This window comes from Acromyrmex echinatior, chromosome 6 (genome assembly GCF_024713525.1).
Source record: "Acromyrmex echinatior isolate Ae372 chromosome 6, ASM2471352v2, whole genome shotgun sequence".
Classification (NCBI taxonomy): Eukaryota; Metazoa; Arthropoda; class Insecta; order Hymenoptera; family Formicidae; genus Acromyrmex; species Acromyrmex echinatior.
This window is the reverse complement of record NC_141857.1, coordinates 7,416,265-7,436,946: the sequence shown is the minus strand read 5'-3', so window position 1 is coordinate 7,436,946 and position 20,682 is coordinate 7,416,265. Positions and strand designations below refer to the sequence as shown.

Sequence of the window (20,682 nt, the reverse complement as noted above, 5' to 3'; positions counted from 1 at the left end):
GGATACCGTTTTCCGTCATTCTGTGGTATTCGAAAGCAACTTGCCAGGAGGAGTTAGAAGAGCGCAGTAGTAGTTTGCCTCCAATGGCAGCGACCTCATTCGCTACATTCCATTTCTCCTTTTCTTCTTCTTCATTCTATGCTCGAGTCAATCGCGTCCTCGTCTGTCCGTTTTCCGTTGTCCCGAGTTCCGATAGATTTGCATGTTGTACTGACTTTGTTTAAAGTCCATTTAAAATCTAATTAATGTTATCATTTAGCTTCCTTGAATTAATAGTTTGATAAATGACTCTCGCATTAATACTAAACATAATACATAAGAAAATATTTTTTACTTGCAAAAGAATAACGTATGTACACTATATTTTATTTGAGTAAATAAAAAATATATTATATAAAGAAAAAAGAAAAATATAAAAAAATAGAAAGACAAAGGGCTACGAGCCTAAAACAATCGTTAAAAATTTTTTTAAACCGTTAATAAATAAAACATGTCATTAATTAAAACATAAACTTTAATTTGCCGGTAACAAACAAAATAAAAACAAAACAAAAACAAAACAAACGTTTCGATATCTGTTGGATCATTATCAATATAAACAAAAACGATGTAAATATTACATAGTTAAGACATATAAAAATCAAAGTTCGTTCTAGATCGCATCATTAATAATCAAACTCGCCCAATTTAGAATAAATGTTACAAGAATGTTGTAATCGAAAACCATGTATTCCTCTTGATTAATGTAGATTACAGACAAACATAACTTGTTTCTTCTATTGCGTGTCAATATAATATAAATATGTGTTATTGTTTTTGAGCATCTTAGAGTAATGACTATTTCAATCGCATCGCATTACCTAAAAATAGACGACGTTTATATTATCTATACTTTTTGCTGCTTGCATTTTTCTCAATTAGTATACTTACTTTACGTGCCGTTTTTTACTTCAAAAGCTATCGCCCGATCGCAGATACGTTGCTCGGCATCGGTGCATTCTTTAATAACAACCACGCGGAAACTTCTTTCCTAGTTTTTTCGAGCGAAAACGATATGAAAATAATAGCTATTTTTCCTCCGTATACATCTATATACACTACATTTTACCGAGGCTACGTTGTATTAATCTGCATGTTTTCCTTTCATTTGTACCACTATTGCAAATATCTTATGTACAAATATGTCATAAATTATTATTTTATCTTGGTTTATGCTTTCTCTGTCAAGCTCAAAATTAGATAATATATTTTTATATTATTATCAAAAATTATACATAACTGCATAATTTTTCGATTCAATCGTACTGATAAGCGTACTTGCGATGTACTTTCTGTGTACTTTTCGATAGGTATAAATTCACGTAAATTTAATTAACATATATAATTGTCTAATTAACAAGAATTGATAAATAAAATTATATTTTTTGCGGATATTATATTTACGTTACTTATTTTGCATTAAGAATAAATTTATTTCTTGAAATTTATTCATAGATGATTATTCTTATTTTAAATTCTTATTTTAAAACCGTCTTAGGTAGATAATGTAGATATAATATAACTCTGTGATTGGTTTATGACATCTTAAAGTAATATTTCTTGGTGAATTCGATACACACCAACACACACATGCACTGACTCCGCTTTAGTGCTGCCCTAACGTGGTGTGAGTGCAGAACCACTTCAGTGCTATACCAAATTGCACTGTCAAAAACGTCAATACAATATTTCTTGAACTCATTCAGTTTATTTATATTCGGTTGGTCCGACTTAACGTACTGAGACAATCCGCATAAGCCGAATGCGTAGCACTGAAAAAGTTCGCATTCAGTACGCACTACTAGTGCGAATTCTGACGAATTCGCTATAAAGTTTTAAATATAAAAATCAATTATAAATATCGGCCATAATAATACCGTATTTCTAGATAATTTAAGATTTTTTTTACTATCCAATCGTGGAAGATGTTAGAAAAATTATGTATTTGAATGTAACAAATAAATTAAGTTTATAGCGCACTTGTGAACATTATTTAATGCGGTTAAGTATCTTTCAGTCATTCACATTGCTTATTAACTCACGCAACCAAGCACGCGAGGCATGTACTTTTTACAGACCGGATGCTGTACCTTATCGATTGCTTCACACCAGGAGCTCGCAGCAGAATGTCGGTACGATCATGAATATATGTATAACCGCTCATTGAGCTAGAGCAAATATTAAGATAGCAGCGCCAAGTTTTTTATATTAAATATTTTATAATTTTAAGTTATAAAACAAAAAAGCACTATCATTTAGGATGAAACAGAATTCTTCTTCAATGGAAAATTGAGAATATATCTATTAAGTTGAGTTAGAAAATATTATTTTATATACTTTGTTTTAATTAACGCAATGTTGTGACATCGTTGTTTTTTTTGAAAGAATTAAAATTTCTATCACTTGAATTAGAATATAAGCAGTAATAAATGAAAATACATGAAGATATTTATTTTATATTTTAAATATGGCATAACAATTATTTTTTAACAAGCACGTATACTTGGCACATTTTTTACCTTTTTTTTAAATAATAATTTTGTAACAATATAATTATTAGACGTATTGATATAAAATCGATCAAAAAGTATAATCACTCTACATATTTTGGAAAACTCTATATATTTTGAATATTTTCTAATATTATATTAGGTGTTGGAATTAATTCGTAGCGTTTTACAAGTGATGGGAAGTACTTTCATTAATGTATTTTTTAATGCTCATGTGAAATAAATAAAATTCTTTCATTAAAAATGCTACGAATTAATTCCAACACCTAATACAAAATATTATTAAATTGAAATATAATTATGAAATATAATTTCTTGATTATTTCTTTAAATATTTTTCGAAAAGGATAAGCTAGAAAAATTGCAAATCTATTTGTCCAATTTAAAATACAACATATTATAATAGCAACTATCAATTATCATAATATCTATTAACGAACTTAATCGTTGACACAATGCTAACTGAATACATGTTAAAACATTACATTAAAACAATAATCATCAGTTTACGGTGCTCTTTTGAACTTACAAGATTACAATGTATGCTAAAATATTTCCATTATTAACAGTTTGTTGTATGTTATGTAATGTTCGTTAGCAATTGTTAACTGTTACATTACAAAATATTTACCTTAATCGTCTTAAGTCGGCGGCATACGATGCTTTTCTGTTGGATTGCTAGCTGCATTAGAATCTTGCCACCGTATTGGCTGTAATGCTGATACCGTCAGAACCATCAATACGGTGGCAAGATTCTAATCTATTCGATATGAAATCAATTAAAGAATATAGTTACGTAGAAATATTTCTTATCGGATACTTTTTATACAAGATATTATGTAAGTTGAAGTATAATTACAGACTATTAATTTATATATTACTTTCTTAATCTTCATTTTCCGAAGAAAGTAGGATAGATATATTATAGGTTTATTTGCCGATAATATGAATACAACATAATAATGTCTATCGTCCATCACGACATCTATTAATGACCTTAGTCAATGCTACACTGAATACTTATTATAATATCAATATTGAAAGAATCATCATCAGTTTGCGGTGCCCTTTTAAACTAGCAAGATCGTAATCATGTGATAATATTCATTAGCTGTTGTCAATTATTACAAAGCCTTTACCTAAATTATCTTAAACACATATATAGGGTAAGTTTCAAAAAAGAAAAAAAATTTGCAGAATTTGGCATTAAATGTACAACAAAATATATAAAAAAACATATTTAAATAATTTACGTTATTTAAATAAATTGTGTTATTCAAATAATTTACTGAAAACAAAGACAGTTCTGTTTATTAGCTTCACGTAGTTATCAGTATCAATTGCACCTTTTTTAAAATTAAGTTATTACTATATTATATAAGATTGAATTATATTTTTACACAAATAAATTATAGCAATAAATTCTGCTCGTGATTATAAAACAATGTAATGATATGTTTGAATGATTAAAAATATGCAAAAGATAGTTTATAATTGTATCTAATTATAATTTAATAATATTGTAATGAATTTCATTGCGTTAACTCAATCTTTTATATATTATGTATATTATATATTAGTTCTATTTAAATCATGTTCAGCACATTCGTTAGTTGTTTACAATGATTCGGACTTTTTAACTTTGTACTTAATTATTTTCTTGGAATAATATCTATTTATACAAATGTAATTGAGAATGATTTATTAAACTTAAATTGGAAAGAAGGAATAAAAACAGAAAATAATAAATTTTAATAATGTATTCTGATATGTTGACGATTTCTGATAGGTTAAAATCTGCACGAAGAGAATTTTCTTTTAAAATTTACCTTGAAAATGTGGTAGTTGTAGTACAATACAATATTTTAAAGATTTTTATCATGCACTTCAGTAAAATTAATTAAACTTATTTTATACATTATTGTAATTTTATTAATTAATGAATGAAAGAAATTTACATTAAAATTCTTCGAAATACAATGTTGTTCCACGACTATCATATATCATATATCATATTTTTAAGGTAAACTCTAAGAAAAAATTCTCTCTGTTGCTATTGCCTGTACTTTTCAATTATATCTCACTTTACAGTTAAAACTTGTTTCGTTTATATTTTGCTAATTTTAAATTGACATATCTGTATTATTATAATTATTAATTTGTATTATTATTTAATTAACAAAATCTCTAAGTGTGCAAATCTTATTTTGCACACTTAACATATTATTATTCTATATTTCTACAATTTATATAATACAGTTTATGCCGTTAACAGTTATAGAAATAAGTTTTAGCTATTATATTATATTATATAATATTATTTTAATTTGATTTCGACATGAAGAATGAAACAAAGACTTTTTACATTAAGCATAAATTTTAAAAATAAGCCATATTATGAACAATAATGTAATTAAATGTTATCGAATAACATTAACAATGTTATGTTTATATTTATACTCAATAATTTGTTAAATGTTTAACGAATATATTGTACCTATTAAATATTATGCAATTGTTTATCTAACAATTTTGTATAAAAATTATGGTAAAGATTAAAATTTATTAAAGATTAATCTATGTTGTACATTAATATTTGCTTTATTATAATAAAGAAATATTTTTACAGATAAAATAAATCGAAGATTGCAGCATGAATCTCTTAAAACCGTTATTACTTATATTAATATTAAACTACGCAAAATCCCTTCATATTCATCAATATTTTGATATTAGCGATTACGGAGTTGAGTTACCGAATTACGTGAAACCAGACCATTATGAGATTACATTAGAACAACAGGATGAAGAAAGTAACAAAGAATTCTTCCGCGGTATTTGCGTTATTTTCGCCAGACTGATTTTTTCATCGCGTACAATATATTTGCATGCACAAAAACCACATATAGAGTTAGATACAATTATTGTGAATAAACAAAATTCAACATATTACGGAATAGTACCAGATACAGTTGCATATTACAGAGAAAATCATATGTATAGTTTCACTTTCGAAAAAGAGCTAACACAAGGACATTATGTATTAAACATATCATTTCTTACTTTTCTGGATAATAATAAAGAAAATTTCTTTGAGATGCACTACAAAAATGTAGAAGGAGAGAATGAGTAAGTAACTGTTAATATGTGTGTGCAAGGTAATTCATAAATTTTGAATAAAAATTGTATAAAATGAAAAATCTGTTAGAAAAATATTTTGAACATTTTTGTTATTTAAAGTAGGATTTATTATAATCAATGCTTTGGTTACGCATCGTCGCTATTAAAACAAATTTTATTTTATAACCTTCGTAGTCTTATGTTAATTAATATATAGCAGTCATAAGCTTGAATTTCTGGAATCAAATTTTTTATTTTTTAATTGTAATTTTAATGTTCGAAACAAGATATATATATATATAATCCATAAAAAAAAATCAGGTAATTAGATAGATGATATTTTTTAAGACTAACATTTTTTAAGCCATTTGACAACATTCCAGAAATTTCAATCACTGTGACCGTCTAACTGAGATGATTACTGATTGATTGTAAAGGATACTATTTTAAATAAAATAAATTTTTTCAACGTTTTTTTTATTTTATGATTTTTATTTCAAAATAACTTATGGGCTTATGGGTTGCATTGTTATGTTATAACATATAATATAATATACAATATAACATAACAATTGATCATTATAATTATTTTAAAAGCCATTTCCAAATTAACATTCAGGCATTAAAAATAATCTGTTATCATTACTTGTTACTAAGTTGAAAAAGTGACTAGTAATTATTATTAATTACCAATTTTGAAAGTGAATCATTGGAAAACGACTCGTCACTTTTTAATACCAAAACAATGCCAATAATATTGAATAAAATTGAATATTTGTGAATATCATTTGAAATTTGACAGGTGGATGCTTGCGACACAATTTTATCCAATTGGTGCTCGACAAGTATTTCCATGTTTGGATGATCCAGTATTCAAAGCAACTTTTAACATTTCTATAAAGCATTTTAGTTATTATATGGCACTGTCGAATATGCCAGCACGAAATATAATTAAAGTTAGTCAAACAATGACATGGACATACTTTCGTGAAACTCCTGTAATGTCCACTTATCTTGTGGCGATTATGCTGGCCGAATTTCCTAACACTTCTTTCAAAGAAATAAACTTTAGATATCATACACTACAAGCGAAACTCGATACAGAATTCGCACAAAGTGTTATTAAGAATATAACTTTATATTTCGAATCAAAATGGCTTTGTTTCCAAAAGCTTCCGAAAGCGGATCATGTTGCAATACCAAATTTCCTACGCGATGGCGTGGAGTATTGGGGACTTATTTTTTATAGGTAATTAATATAATTAAAAAGAAAAATATTAAACATTAAGATATTGCATCCAAAATTATTAACATTATTAATGTTAATGTCATTCATTATTTGCTTAATTGTAGAACGCAAAAGTACATAACGTATACTTTTTTATTTATTAACTTTATTTACTATAGTACTTAATGTAAAGTATCAGAATTGGGTTACTTTACAAGTTATTTATAAATTAGACTTTAAGTTATTTTATGTTTGTTATATGGTGTTTGTTATAGAAATTAAGAACAATAGTAATACAAAATTGGAGCAAATAATAAAAACGATATAAAAAAATATTCGAACTGATTTTATTAAATTTCTATAATAAAAAGTAATTTATAAGTAATTTATCAAATAATTTTTTCAACCCTGTGCAACATTATAATCTTATATGACTTTTTAACAGAAAATATACATAACATTGCATGTTCTATGTTGAGAAAATAAATACGTTCTTACATATTTTATTATTTATAAAATATTTTATTAATCCTTCATGTTTTGCATTGAAAATATCTCTTATTAATAGATGAACAAATATTTTATATTTTATGCTCCATCAATTATAAAATAATAATAAAAAATGTTGCTAATATAAAGCATAAAAAAGATAAAATATTTTATAAATACAACAAAATGTGTATGTTTTCTCTTTCAATATAAAAAAAAATACATAGTTAAAATACAAACTAATTTATTAAAAATATTTACTTTTAGAATATTTTAATTTAATATATTTTATACGTAAAAAAATTAGAAGACTATTTAAAGGAGATACGTTCTTATGATTTAAAAGATAAGACAGAATATGCATGAAAACGTAATTTTATTTTTGATATAATTAAAATGCAGATTAAGTAAAAGGAATTGCAATTTATATCATTTAAATAATTAACTTACATTCTCTTGCCTTCAAATTTTTTTATTTACATAAAAATTCTTAATTTGTGTTAAAAATACAAGTTATTTGTTTAAATTGTTTGGTCTTTGTATTGTAAAATAATTGTTATGTTAGAAAGATAATCTGTTTCAATTATGGAGTAAATAATATTATTATAATAAAATTTAAAAAATGTATATTATATTTATGAATGTGGTTTTTAGGGAAGCAGCTATTACCTATAATAAAAAATTAGAGTCTGTTGGACGTAAAGTAGACGTGGCGCGTTTAATAGCACAGAAAATAACACATCAATGGTATACTAATCTTATTAGCCCTACTTGGTGGACTCACTTATGGTTGTTTGAAGGTCTCACTACATTACTCGCAACAGATGCTATTAATGAGGTTGATTTTTTAAATTACTTTCAGCGCTATATAACCCAGTGAGAAATGACAATGAAATCAATTCAATGTCAATTCCATTACATTTCTCATTGGGAAAGATATGCAAAATGACTAAAAGAAAATGCATTTTATGAAACTTACTTTTAATATCATAGATAACAAAAATTGATATGATATGTATAATTAATATTAATTTGATATGTGTAATTAACAATGTACATATAAAAACATTTTATACTTTTTAAAATTGTTTTTATTCATCAAAAGTACTGATTATTTTTCTTTCTTAAATGTATAAGTTTAGCGAAACGTAGCAATTATATAACTATTAATAGTAATAAGATGCTAATACATATTAATAATATTAATAGTATTAATAATGCAAATATTTACTATTGTACATTCATTAATCAATTAATCATACAAAAATTTCATTTTTATAGGTATATCCAGAATTCCGTATATGGGATTTATTTGTAGTTCAAATTCATCAAGAATCTCTTCGTTTAAATTCCATTATAGAGCCTCTTGCATCAAAAGTCAACAATTCTTCTGAAATCAATTCGCTTTTCTCTTTTGCATATTATGTGAAAGGTAGGACTTTGAAAATTTAATTTAATATTTTTGTCCATAAATCGCAAAATGTATAAATAACAAGAGCAATTTTGAGAAATTAAATACTTGTCATTTAGATTTTGATTTAATTAGATATGAAAGTAAAAAGAAATGAGAGAGAGTACAAAAATTTACTTTTTTCCTTAAAATTAATGATAATTAGTATAAGAAAATCAGCTCCACGGTGACCTTGGCCTTGACACATGTTGATCATGAGCTTCGAATGATCTTCAGAAGGTTTTAGCCATTACTTGTAAAAAATTATTAACAAAAAAGGAATTTGAAAAGTTTCTGAAATATATTATTATTGGAATTATATAGAACAGTGTATGCGTGGACACAGTGAGTTCTATCCTCCCCCCTCCCCCCTCTATGAAGCTATCCTATTACCAAAAACTAGACAAATAAATTTGAGTTGAACCTCGCTTCGCGATGGGAAGTTATATATATAAGTAGTGCTGAGCATAATCGATTTTTTTTTAACCAATTATATTAAAGATGTGACTGTAAATCGATTGTGCTTTTCGACCATAGTGAAATCAAGATATAGATAATTTTGTTCGTCACTCCTGTCAACACTCAAGACAAAAAAATAACAGCTTAATATTTGAATAATTAATTATTAATTCATTATGTCCATCCCTGATTGTAAACCTATGTGAAACCTCACTTTGTATGTGTCAACTATAATAAAAAAGAGAAAAAATTGTCAAACTCACAAAATTTGATATATCGAATTTTGTAATTTTGATCATTTTTTTATTGTATTTGTCACAACTAAACTGATCGGTATTTACATTAAATTGTTGCTTTGTGAATTTTTATCATTTATATCCCCCTATGCATATACCCCTCTACTTCATACTTATAATTAGTGATATATATATATATATATATATATATATATATATATATTTACTTATAATATCTATAATCATTTTTACATAATTTTTATTAAAAATAAAAAATAATGTAATGGCTTAAAAGTATGCACTTGGAAACTTAATCCAGCCCGTGAAAAACGGTGATGCTATAAATAATACAATTTAAAAGAATAAGTGCGTACTCTTAGGCGATCTTACCCCTCATTTTATAACACGAAGCAAATATCTATTCCACATCACCCGCTGTTTAATGAAGTCTATATCTATATAACTTGTACAAGAACTCGAGTTTGAGCAATGAAGTACTGCTTAAGTTATTCCTTTTTAAACTAAAACTTTGTCAAATATTAATTTGATATAAACACTTATTTCTACAGGAGATTACTAACAAGAAAGGGCCTCATATTCGGAAATTTAAAAAATTATAAAATTCTGACAGTATGGATACTTTATACATGTACATGTAATAAGAATTTTTTTACTGCCCGAATTCACTCTATAAAGGAATAAAATTAATCCTTAAAATATGTATCATATACATTCAACTTTGTTGATTAACAATTTTTTAATCTTTTTAAATCTTCTCAAGATCACTCAGGATCATGATTTTGATAACAAATGTCAAGATCAAATTCATTATTAGAGAGCTGAAAGGTTCTTCTACATTAAATAATTACCTTTTTTCATTATGTACGTGTACTGCTAGGACCTACTCTATTACGTATGTTACAACATGCAGTTTCCAAAGAATTGTTTTATACAGCTATAAAGAAGTTTCTAAATATATAGTATGTATATATATATAATATATAGTATGTATAGTAAGTATCGTAACCAATAGATATAGATTGAATAGAAAGAGAAACTGGGATAAATTCACTATATATTCTACCCTTATTATTAGTTTCTTATATTTTCTCTTAATTATTTGATCCATCTATATCTCATAATATTTTAATCATAATATGATTAATATATTTTTCTTGCTTAGCTCGAGAAATGCCGATAAATTCTGGATCGCTTCGCAAGCTGCGCTAGAAGCATATTTTCCGGAAAAGAGGTTCGGTATAAAGCAGATTATATATATGAATTCTTTTCGATAATTAAAATAATACCTTTTATCATTTTATATGTTTTATGTTTTTTTCTTGCTTAGCACGGCACGTTCCGATCATTTTTTGAGTACTCTGCAGTATGTGCTATATTACTCTAGTATAAACTATACCCGGTAAAAAATATTTCATATATAATTACATATAATCATGTAAAATTATATACAAATATATATAGTTTACGTATAATCTATTATAAAGTATATATAATTTTTTAATATGTAATGGCTTTTATGCTTATATATACTTAAATATAAATTTGTTATTATGTATTTATATTAGGTGTTGGAATTAATTCGTAGCGTTTTTTAATGAAAGAATGTTATTTATTTCACATGAGCATTAAAAAATACATTAATGAAAGTACTTCCCATCACTTGTAAAACGCTACGAATTAATTCCAACACCTAATATATTATATAAATACATAACAATTCCTATACATTTTTATATATGTTTATACATATTCTAATTTATATAATTTATATATAAATTTATATAATCATATATAAAGTATCTATCTACATATTATTTTTATAGATGTATAATTATGTATAATTACGTATATACAAGGTTGAGCTATTTCGATTCATATATGCAGTACAGAAGCTTTAATATTTTAATGCAACATTTGCAATTTTGCTATAATATTGCTGAAATAATGATTTATGTAATAACTGTATTGGGCATATGATATTTACATATACATATGTATATAATACAATTCTTCTTGTAGTAGAACAGGGTATAAGTTCTTGTCCATGAATGTACGTACATGTAATATATAAAATGTATTTGTGCGTGCACGCGCGCGCGCGCGCGTGTGTGTGTGTGTGTAATTATTATTGTACTATATTAACTCTTTTTGTTTTATTTACACGAGAATAACAGAAGTTCAGCTAATATCTACTTTTAAAACTTTCACGGGTATTTCTTTCACATGTGCCAAAGATCGGATTTGTGGATTATCGCACGTGTCATGATCCATTGCTAATGCTATCGTTTCGTATACCTTGCCGTTCATCAGGATGAGAAGTGCACCGATATCAGTGGATAAGGTTCACGCGAAATGTTAGCATTAATAATGGATAAAAACATGATGATAACCCATAAACCTTCTGGTATCTTTGAAATTATGATTATTATGATTGTAATTATGAAAAATAACTAACAATTTTTTTAACATAAAAGTGGATCGAAAATAGCTCATTTTTTAATTTATGTTCATACCTTTATACAACTTTTGGATCCTTCCTTTTGGATCCCAAATCATTTCAAGAAGTAGTAGGCGAATTTTCTGACATCCTAAGTATAATTATATTCATATTTTATATATAATTTTGTATAATTATGTATAACCATTTATACAATGTGTCCGAGAATGACCGCATCATCTCTCAGGAGCAGGTCGACTAAACTGAGTTGAAAAGTTTTGTGCCATTTTGCAATTATTGCAGTAATTAATGATCCATCCAGCGCGAGTATGTGTTTTCTTTCGTCGTTTATGCGTTGCCAAGGCCGTTTGTTACCTTGCAATAAATTAAATAAATAACTCCCCGCATATCTAGCAATCTACAACAGTGGGCAATCTCATTGCACACATGTATTTGGTAATAAACTGTGCTATTCAGCGATGTTCAGAAATTAATCTTGTTACCTGTTGCGAAAATTGCAAAATACAGGACTTTTCGACTCCGTTAATCCGCTCTATCTGTCTATGTGATAATTCGTTTTGAAACACTCTGTATATAATTATAAGTATATAAAAAATTGTTTACCGGGTAGGTTTGATGTAACAAAGATGATAAATAATTGGATTTATCCATCACAACATTATCCTGTGCTAAAAATAACAAAAACAAATTCTAAATCAGCGGTGATTTCAGTGGAAAATTATAATTCATGGGAGGAAAAAATGCCATTGATACCTGTGACAACAATAACATTACAACTCAATTCTGAAATACATCAAAATTCTGATATTATATGGCTAAAGCCAACCAATAACGGTTCTAAACCGTACGATGATCTTGTATTGAATTTCAATTTTCATTGGATAATAATCAATATTGAACAAGCTGGTAATATTTTTAACAAAATTTATTATATTTATTATATTTATATTTACTTTTCAAAATATTTTTTATTTATATAATAGGATATTATCGAGTTAATTATGAAGTTGACAATTGGCGAAACATTGCAAATTATTTGTATAACAACTACAAAAAAATACATGTTCTTAATCGTGCTCAAATGATTGATGATGCTTTTTATTTTCTGATAAGAGGACAATTTGAATTGTCCGTATTTTTTGAACTCGCGGATTATCTACAACGAGAAACAGATTATGTAGCATGGTTTCCAATGTTCAAAGCTCTTGAATATATGTCGACTTTCTTTTTATTTCCAGAAAGTCTAGATTTTAAGGTATATATATATATATATATATATATATATATATATATATAATAGTATATTATAATGATATATATTGTAGAAAAGAATGTAGCCATTTAATTCATATAAAAGAATTAATTAAATTATTTTCAAGCAAATCTCAAAAAATGTTATATACATATAGAATAAGCAAAAATGTTTTAGATAAAAGTTATGTGACTTGAAGTGTACAAATAATAGTAAAATTAATTTAAAAAAAAAATAGTTTTTCATGATTATATGAATTAAGGTTATAGCCATTTTTTAAAATAAAATTATGCTATTTCTTTTACATAATATGATTTCCCTTATTATTTTGCACATAAAAATATTAATATATTGCCCATTTTTTTTTCTAAATTTTGTTAATGCCATGCTGCTCATGCCATAAGTATCAATTTTTAGCTTTAAAACGCATTTTAATTTGTGTTGATATGAATTTTTGTTTATGAAATATATAATAATTTATTTCAAAATATATGTATTTTGTCAATTTCATATCTTTTTATTATAATTTAATATAATTCGATTATACAATACATTAAGAAAATTTATCTCAGAAATATGACTGTGTGCCGATTTACTTTCAATACAAAGAATCTGAAATATATTAATAATCCTCAAATTTATTTAGAAACTTGTAAAAAAAAATTATTGCGAAAAATATTACCATAGTTGGGTATATTTCTAAAATAAGTTTTATATAGTATTTAAAATATATATACGTATTAGTTTAATATAAGTTCGAAAATAAAAGTTTACCAATTTCTCCTTTGTATCGGAAAGTCACTTTTAAAAAGTAATGCGTATATAAAAGTAATAGTAATAAGTTATTTTTAAAAGATTTCCCCTTGACGTTATTATTACAGTCATGAAAATATCGTCATTACTATACTGTTACTACAAAAAATATACCAATGTATATACCAAGTACATACGTATATTGATAATGACAGTCGCTTTTTATCGATTATTCAACAATATTTTACAAAATTGCACAAATATGCTTGTTAAAATAACTTAATTTTTAAAATTTTTTAAGTTGCAGCGCCCCCAAGCACTCTTGATACTTTGATATTCTAGGGCTCAAGTCTCAAAAGCACTGCAATTATATGTACAAGTACAAGTATAAAAGCATTTACTTTCCACATAATACAGTATATAAGACAGAAAAAAATTTTTTATATATTAAACAAAAAATAATAATTTTTTAAAAAATGATTTAATTTATTGATATCTTTCATAAAGGAAAATTCATGCTAAGACTAAACAAAATGCGTTTCAAAAGCTAATAAAAGGTTTCGTGTAGCATTAACGAAATTTAGAAAAAAGATTGCTACTCATGTTATAACATCATAAAACTCTAAAATTCAGTTTTTGCCTCCTTGATGTCATTTTTCAAAACTGTGACGTGATAATTTAATTTAAAAAACGATACGTGTTTAGCAAGCAAAAATATATTAAAAACAAGTAAAATTGTTGTAAAAAAATATAATATTAGTTACACAGTATAAGATATATACAAAATATATATTAAATATGTATTTAAGAAATATAAAGCAAGATTTGAAATTGTATTGTATTCGCATTTTGTAAAAGAAAATAAGAAAAAGATGTAAAGAGATAAGCATGTGGCTATTTATATTTATCTTTCTTTATAAGAAGCATTGAATAAATATAAAATGTATATTATTTAACAACCTTTAGATACGTATGAAACATATTTTGAGCAATCTCCTTAATAATATCGGATATCTAGAAACATTTAATGATGATGACTTTACTAAATCCTTAAGACAAGAAGCTGCAAGATGGGCATGTATTTTCGGCGTATCCCAATGTCTAAATAATGCCAGTTTTCATTTATTACATAATCTTCGCAATCCTGATGGACATAGGTAATATATTTTACAATTTCTTATATTATACATTTCTTTCAAACTATTTAATTGTAAAAGTATTTGCTCAAGATACGAGAGCATAAAATAATTTCTGATAGATTGTTATATTTTCTGGAAATATAGAATTTTATCATGGTGGAAAAGTTGGACATTTTGTAATGGTCTTACGGAATCTGAATTTGATAACAGCACTTGGTGGTTACTGTACGATACGTGGAAAAAATCTAATGATAACGCGATAATGGAATTTGCATCTTGTAGTAGATCTTCTTATGTTATTCACAATTATTTGAACCTAACAATTAATACATCGGAAGATTGTAATTCTGGAAATGAATGTAAGGATGTAAATATGCTAGCCAAAAAACGTGTTAATCGTTTCTTGTACACTATTGCAAAACATGCAAAAGAAAGAACAATACTTGAATACATAAAAGAAAATTATGAAAAAATAAAACCAAAGTAATGTTATTTTCTTAATAAATATACATTTTCTCTCTATTATAAATATAATAAATATTATATGTATTAAAGGCATCTTATTTTATAGGGAAGTTAGTACTATTACAGCATTTATTATTATTATTAACCATATACATTCTTGGGAACGACTTGAAGAGGTAAATTATAATTTTAAATTATATTAATCATTTTAAATTATATTAATATTCTATTATTAATTTTATTTCTTTAAGTCATGTATCTTTTGTGGCAATAATACTAAACTACTATTGCAATCATATTAAACACAAAAACTATGATGCGTTAAAAATCTTTTAATATATAAAGTAAAATCATTTATTATTTATATCAAACATCAAAATAATCTATTTCAGGTGAGAAAAGTAATGAAATATCTTCTACAATATACAGAAACAAAATTTATTAATGATATTCCCCATATATTCCTTGATCACACAGTGTATTCTAAAAAGGTAACATTATTGATATTTCTTATAGAGCTATATATTTAATTTTTTATTGTTAAGGATATATTTTTCTTTATATATTCTATCTATTTGAATAATATTTTGTTTTAATTACTTAGATAACGTGCATAAAATTGTTATCGTGCAAGAATAAATTATTATTCAACATATATATGTGCGCGCGCGCGCGCGTGTGTGTGTGTGTGTGTGTGTGTGTGTGTGTGTACATAATTTATTATTATTATTATTAATGGATTGCTGATAAAAATTAAGATAATCTGTTTTAGATAAACAATTACGTGAAAAACAAATTAATATTGGTATCTGATCAGATTTCAGACAAGATAGCAAAACGTAGACTTGAAATTTCAGAACAAAAAATTATGTTTGATAATTTGAAAAGAAATAAGTAGAATAATCAATTTATTTGATCAGAAGAACGTGATACATATACTGCGAATAACTCATTATTTGTTAAAAAAATATTCAATCACATTTATGTAATTATTTGTTAATATCTTAATAAAAATTACTTTACAATTAGAATGCTTATTTAATTATGCAGTGACTTGTATAAATTGTGCAAATAATAAGATACAATTATTGATAGTCTTACCTCGCATTACCTTATTATATCCTTATTATGATTAAAAATCGAATGATAAATAATATCATTGTAAATAATCTTGATTACGGATATTGTAAATAATTTTGAAATAATAAGACATCCTAAAACTAATTTCTTTTAAGAAAAATAGAAAAAGGATCCAAATACACACGCCTCTTAAAAAATAATTGTTAATCAATTATATTTAAGGGGATGCTGAAATAACAAACATTACAGTCGTATAAACATGTTCGATTAGACGAAAGTTAGCAGAAGTTAGCAGCAATTTAATTTTTTGAAATAGAAAGAAGTCTGAGATTTATTTCAAGACAAAAAAATGTAATCAAGAAAAAAAAATGTTTAGTTGTAATTATTAATAAATTAATTATTAATTAATTAGTTGTAATTATTGATAAAATAATTAAATTTTACCTCCCTAGGAGTCAGTATAATCATGATAACTCTTAACGTAGGTAAGAAAGCAAAACGTAATTAGATATCTTTTTTTAAACCGTTCTATTTTCAATATGACAATGTATATTTTCCTCTTCATAAATTTTACTATTCAATTAAATTTATCCTCTTTCATATTAACCTAAATATATCACTTCCTTTATTCTACTTCTATAAGCAGTTACAAGCTGACAATAAACGATCGGAGTTTTTCTTCAGCAATCCGTTGCCGACGAGACATTGATTATGTAATCAACATGGGGGTACATCACGTATAATTTCATTCTACAGAGTACCGTTGCTTCCACCGCCTAAGTTCGTCATTCCTCGGCACTACTGTGTGCGTCTTTGCATGTCCACGCGAAATACTACGTGCGATAGCATAAGCGTTATAATGAAACGTAAAAGGTAAAGTCGGATTCAAGCTAGATTGCGACCAATCTTTAAAACCGCATGGCGAATTCTTTGCACAGCGAATTCTTCCCTACGTGTCAGAATCGTTTTTTTCACTTCTAATAAATAAGTAAATGAGATATTGATGATAAGGGGAATTCAAGAAGGGAAGAAGCGAAGAAACATTCTTTATGAAAATATTTCAGTCATTCAAAATATCAGTAATTTATATTTATTCGATATTTTGCATAATTTCACTTTAATAGCAAAGTTCGTGCAATTAAAGATACATTACGTCTTGCCGATACAACTTTTACGCAATATTGTTAACATATTTAATTTGCAGGAGGATGCAGGCAAAGTAGCACAATGTGCAGGTTGTGCGTGCCTGAACTAATGATCATTTCGGTGTGAATTACTGGCGGTCCGTGAATTCACGTGAACTGGACTCAACGTAAGCAAGACGAGGCAATGGAGAAAAGATTGAAGCGAGACGCGAGCATAGAGAAATCTTTCCCGGAGCAAGAGCAAAAGAGACGAGCAGAGAAACCGGTCAACGTTCAAGAATGTGTAAAGTCCTCATTACGTATTACCCACATTATGGCGTGCGGTGTGGCTCGCTCGTATCCTTGATGAGCTCACTCCATCCCGTTTGCATTCCGAGCCATTGTATCTGCATTACGCGCGATATGAATCATCCCAGGATCGAGGAAGTTTTTGTCCTGTCGAGAAGCATTGATCCTCAAGAAATTTATAAAGCGATGACGATTTTACGCGTGTGATGCAAGTCGAAAAATATTTCTTCTATTACTATTTGTTGAAGCACCATCTTCAGTGTTGATTAATCGCGGAACATCATATGACAGAACTTAAAAATAAACTGTGCTTATAAAGTTATATTAAGCAATTACAGACAATGAGAGAACAGTGTTCAATATATTTGTAACTACATAATTACATAATAAAATAATTAATAAAGTTAAAAGCTCCATTTTTATAGTTGTTGCTATAATGCTATAATAAAATTCTAAGAGGAAAATTGTTTATTGTTTTGAGATTCTAAATTCATATTTTAAGTTTGGCCCGGGAACACTCTGTACATCAAAAAATATATAGTTGGCATAAAAAATTACTATAAATATTATATTCAAGTTATGATAATTTCAACAATTTTTTTGTCTGTCAGTGTATACGGAATATCTTAGATAAAAAAGAATGATTATATGGCTACCAATTACTATTCTCTTCTACTAATTGTCACTTTGATGGCATTAATGAGGTTTAAACACTAGCAAACGATTGAAACATGCAAATTCAAACGTGTGAAATAAAAACCTTCAACCGCGTTATCATCTTAAACGCTTATAACTGTTATTTCCATAGAAGTCGATGAAGTAATTGTTAATGGTGAGATACCGGAAAATAGCATGCAAGTCTTATTGCTGGATTACCAATCGTGCGATTGTGAATGTCAACAATGGTTAACGGAACACTAGATTATTTCGATAGGATAACCTACGAAATAGTCGATATTTTTTTCAATCGTGAACGACTTTTGACGGACACCAAAGTATGAAATAATTCAACGGTGAATTAAATACTAGCAACCAATAAGAAATTAACTAAATCAAAATATTGAAGACACAAAAGATATAGAAGATAAAAAAAGGATACTACTGAAGGATAATACTGATTTTTAATAGAATAATCATTCTATTTCTTTCGTAATCAAACTGAATATTATATTATTTCAAGGTTTCACGGAAAAAAAACGTTTTTAATTAAGATATCTGAAAATTTACAGCTATATAAATCTATAAATAATTTTGTTTGACCCATCAAAATTATGTAAAACGCTCGAACTAATTGCTAAAATGCTAACTTTTTGCAGCATTATCATCAACGCTTAGAGTTCTATATAATTAAATTTTAATAATCCAACGAAGTTATTTTCAGATACTAGCTATTTCAATAACTAGCTATTTTCTGTATCTACAATTATTTTCTGTATCTAGCTAAATTTTTTAATATTATACTTTAGCGAAATCGTTCTTCCCATGTCTTATAATTCGAATTTTCGACCTCAAATCTTCCGGTAGTTGTTCAGTTCATATCGATGCGCGTCTGTGAATTTCGGCGATTTTAAATCATAATTAATATCCTCGGTAATAATTAACCAAGAGTACAAACTCAAAAGTGCGTGTGTAATGAGATCATCATAAATTCAATTCCATGATACACATCCTTAAACATTCAGTGCTGGAAATTAATTCTGACATTTTCGTTTTGGAAGATCCTCTGTGACCATGGAGCTCGATTTCGGCTCGGTTTACCGTAAATCGAAACAGCACGCGATCTATCCAGCTCTCGTCCTGTTTGAAATCGTGCTTGCCATCATCTAAATGATTGACACGCCACTCAGGAACATCGCGACAAAGTCTGAACTCGTCTCTATATTTATCGACGTATGACGACACGACGATATCGGCTGCGCGAAGCGTCCGCAAGCGGAATAGCCGCCGCGCTCCGGTACCGTTACACCAGACAGCTTCCTGCTGATCGCGAACTACGGCTTCCATTGGCCCTGCTTCGTCGGCTCTCCTTTGCATACTTATAGCATCGTCTTTTCGGCATCGTCATTGTCACCTACTCCCATGGACGTGTGTGCCTCGCTACTGTACCGTAAACTCCGTTGATGATCGAAAATTCAGAATGCGTCTGCTGCGAGGAATTCGCAGCGTGCCTTTGGGCTATGCTACAGTTACAGTAAACACAAAAATTCACTCTGAAATACATGAAATGAAATGCAATTTTGTTTCCGTTCGGCTCCACAATCGGTTGCATTGTTCAAACTTTCTGACGAAGTATTTTATTTTATTTCATTTGCTCTTGTGAATGAAAAATTTAATCCCAATTTTTTCATTTTTTTTTTCTTTAAAAATTACATGAAAATTATTTATAATCCAATCATAATAACTTATATATAGTTCATGCTATGTTTTTATATGTACATTTATGTAATATTACAATTTATATTTACATATGTACAATCGAAATTAAAAAAATATAAATTAAGTTATATAAACTAACAGTAAGTTAAACTAACAATAAGACTAATTGTAAGT

At 26.9% G+C, this 20,682-nt stretch overlaps 1 protein-coding gene across 1 annotated transcript; it reads left to right on the top strand.

Annotated features, from left to right (window-relative positions):
* Nucleotides 1-5,994: 5,994 nt before the first annotated feature.
* Nucleotides 5,995-17,954, top strand: LOC105154133 (aminopeptidase N-like). Its single transcript, XM_087407220.1, has 9 exons — nucleotides 5,995-6,918; nucleotides 8,041-8,262; nucleotides 12,621-12,916; nucleotides 12,994-13,265; nucleotides 14,982-15,172; nucleotides 15,266-15,637; nucleotides 15,726-15,795; nucleotides 16,012-16,110; nucleotides 17,904-17,954. The coding sequence occupies exons 1-9, from the start codon at nucleotides 6,476-6,478 to the stop codon at nucleotides 17,952-17,954; spliced, it is 2,016 nt and encodes a 671-aa protein (XP_087263346.1). The 5' UTR covers nucleotides 5,995-6,475.
* Nucleotides 17,955-20,682: the final 2,728 nt, after the last annotated feature.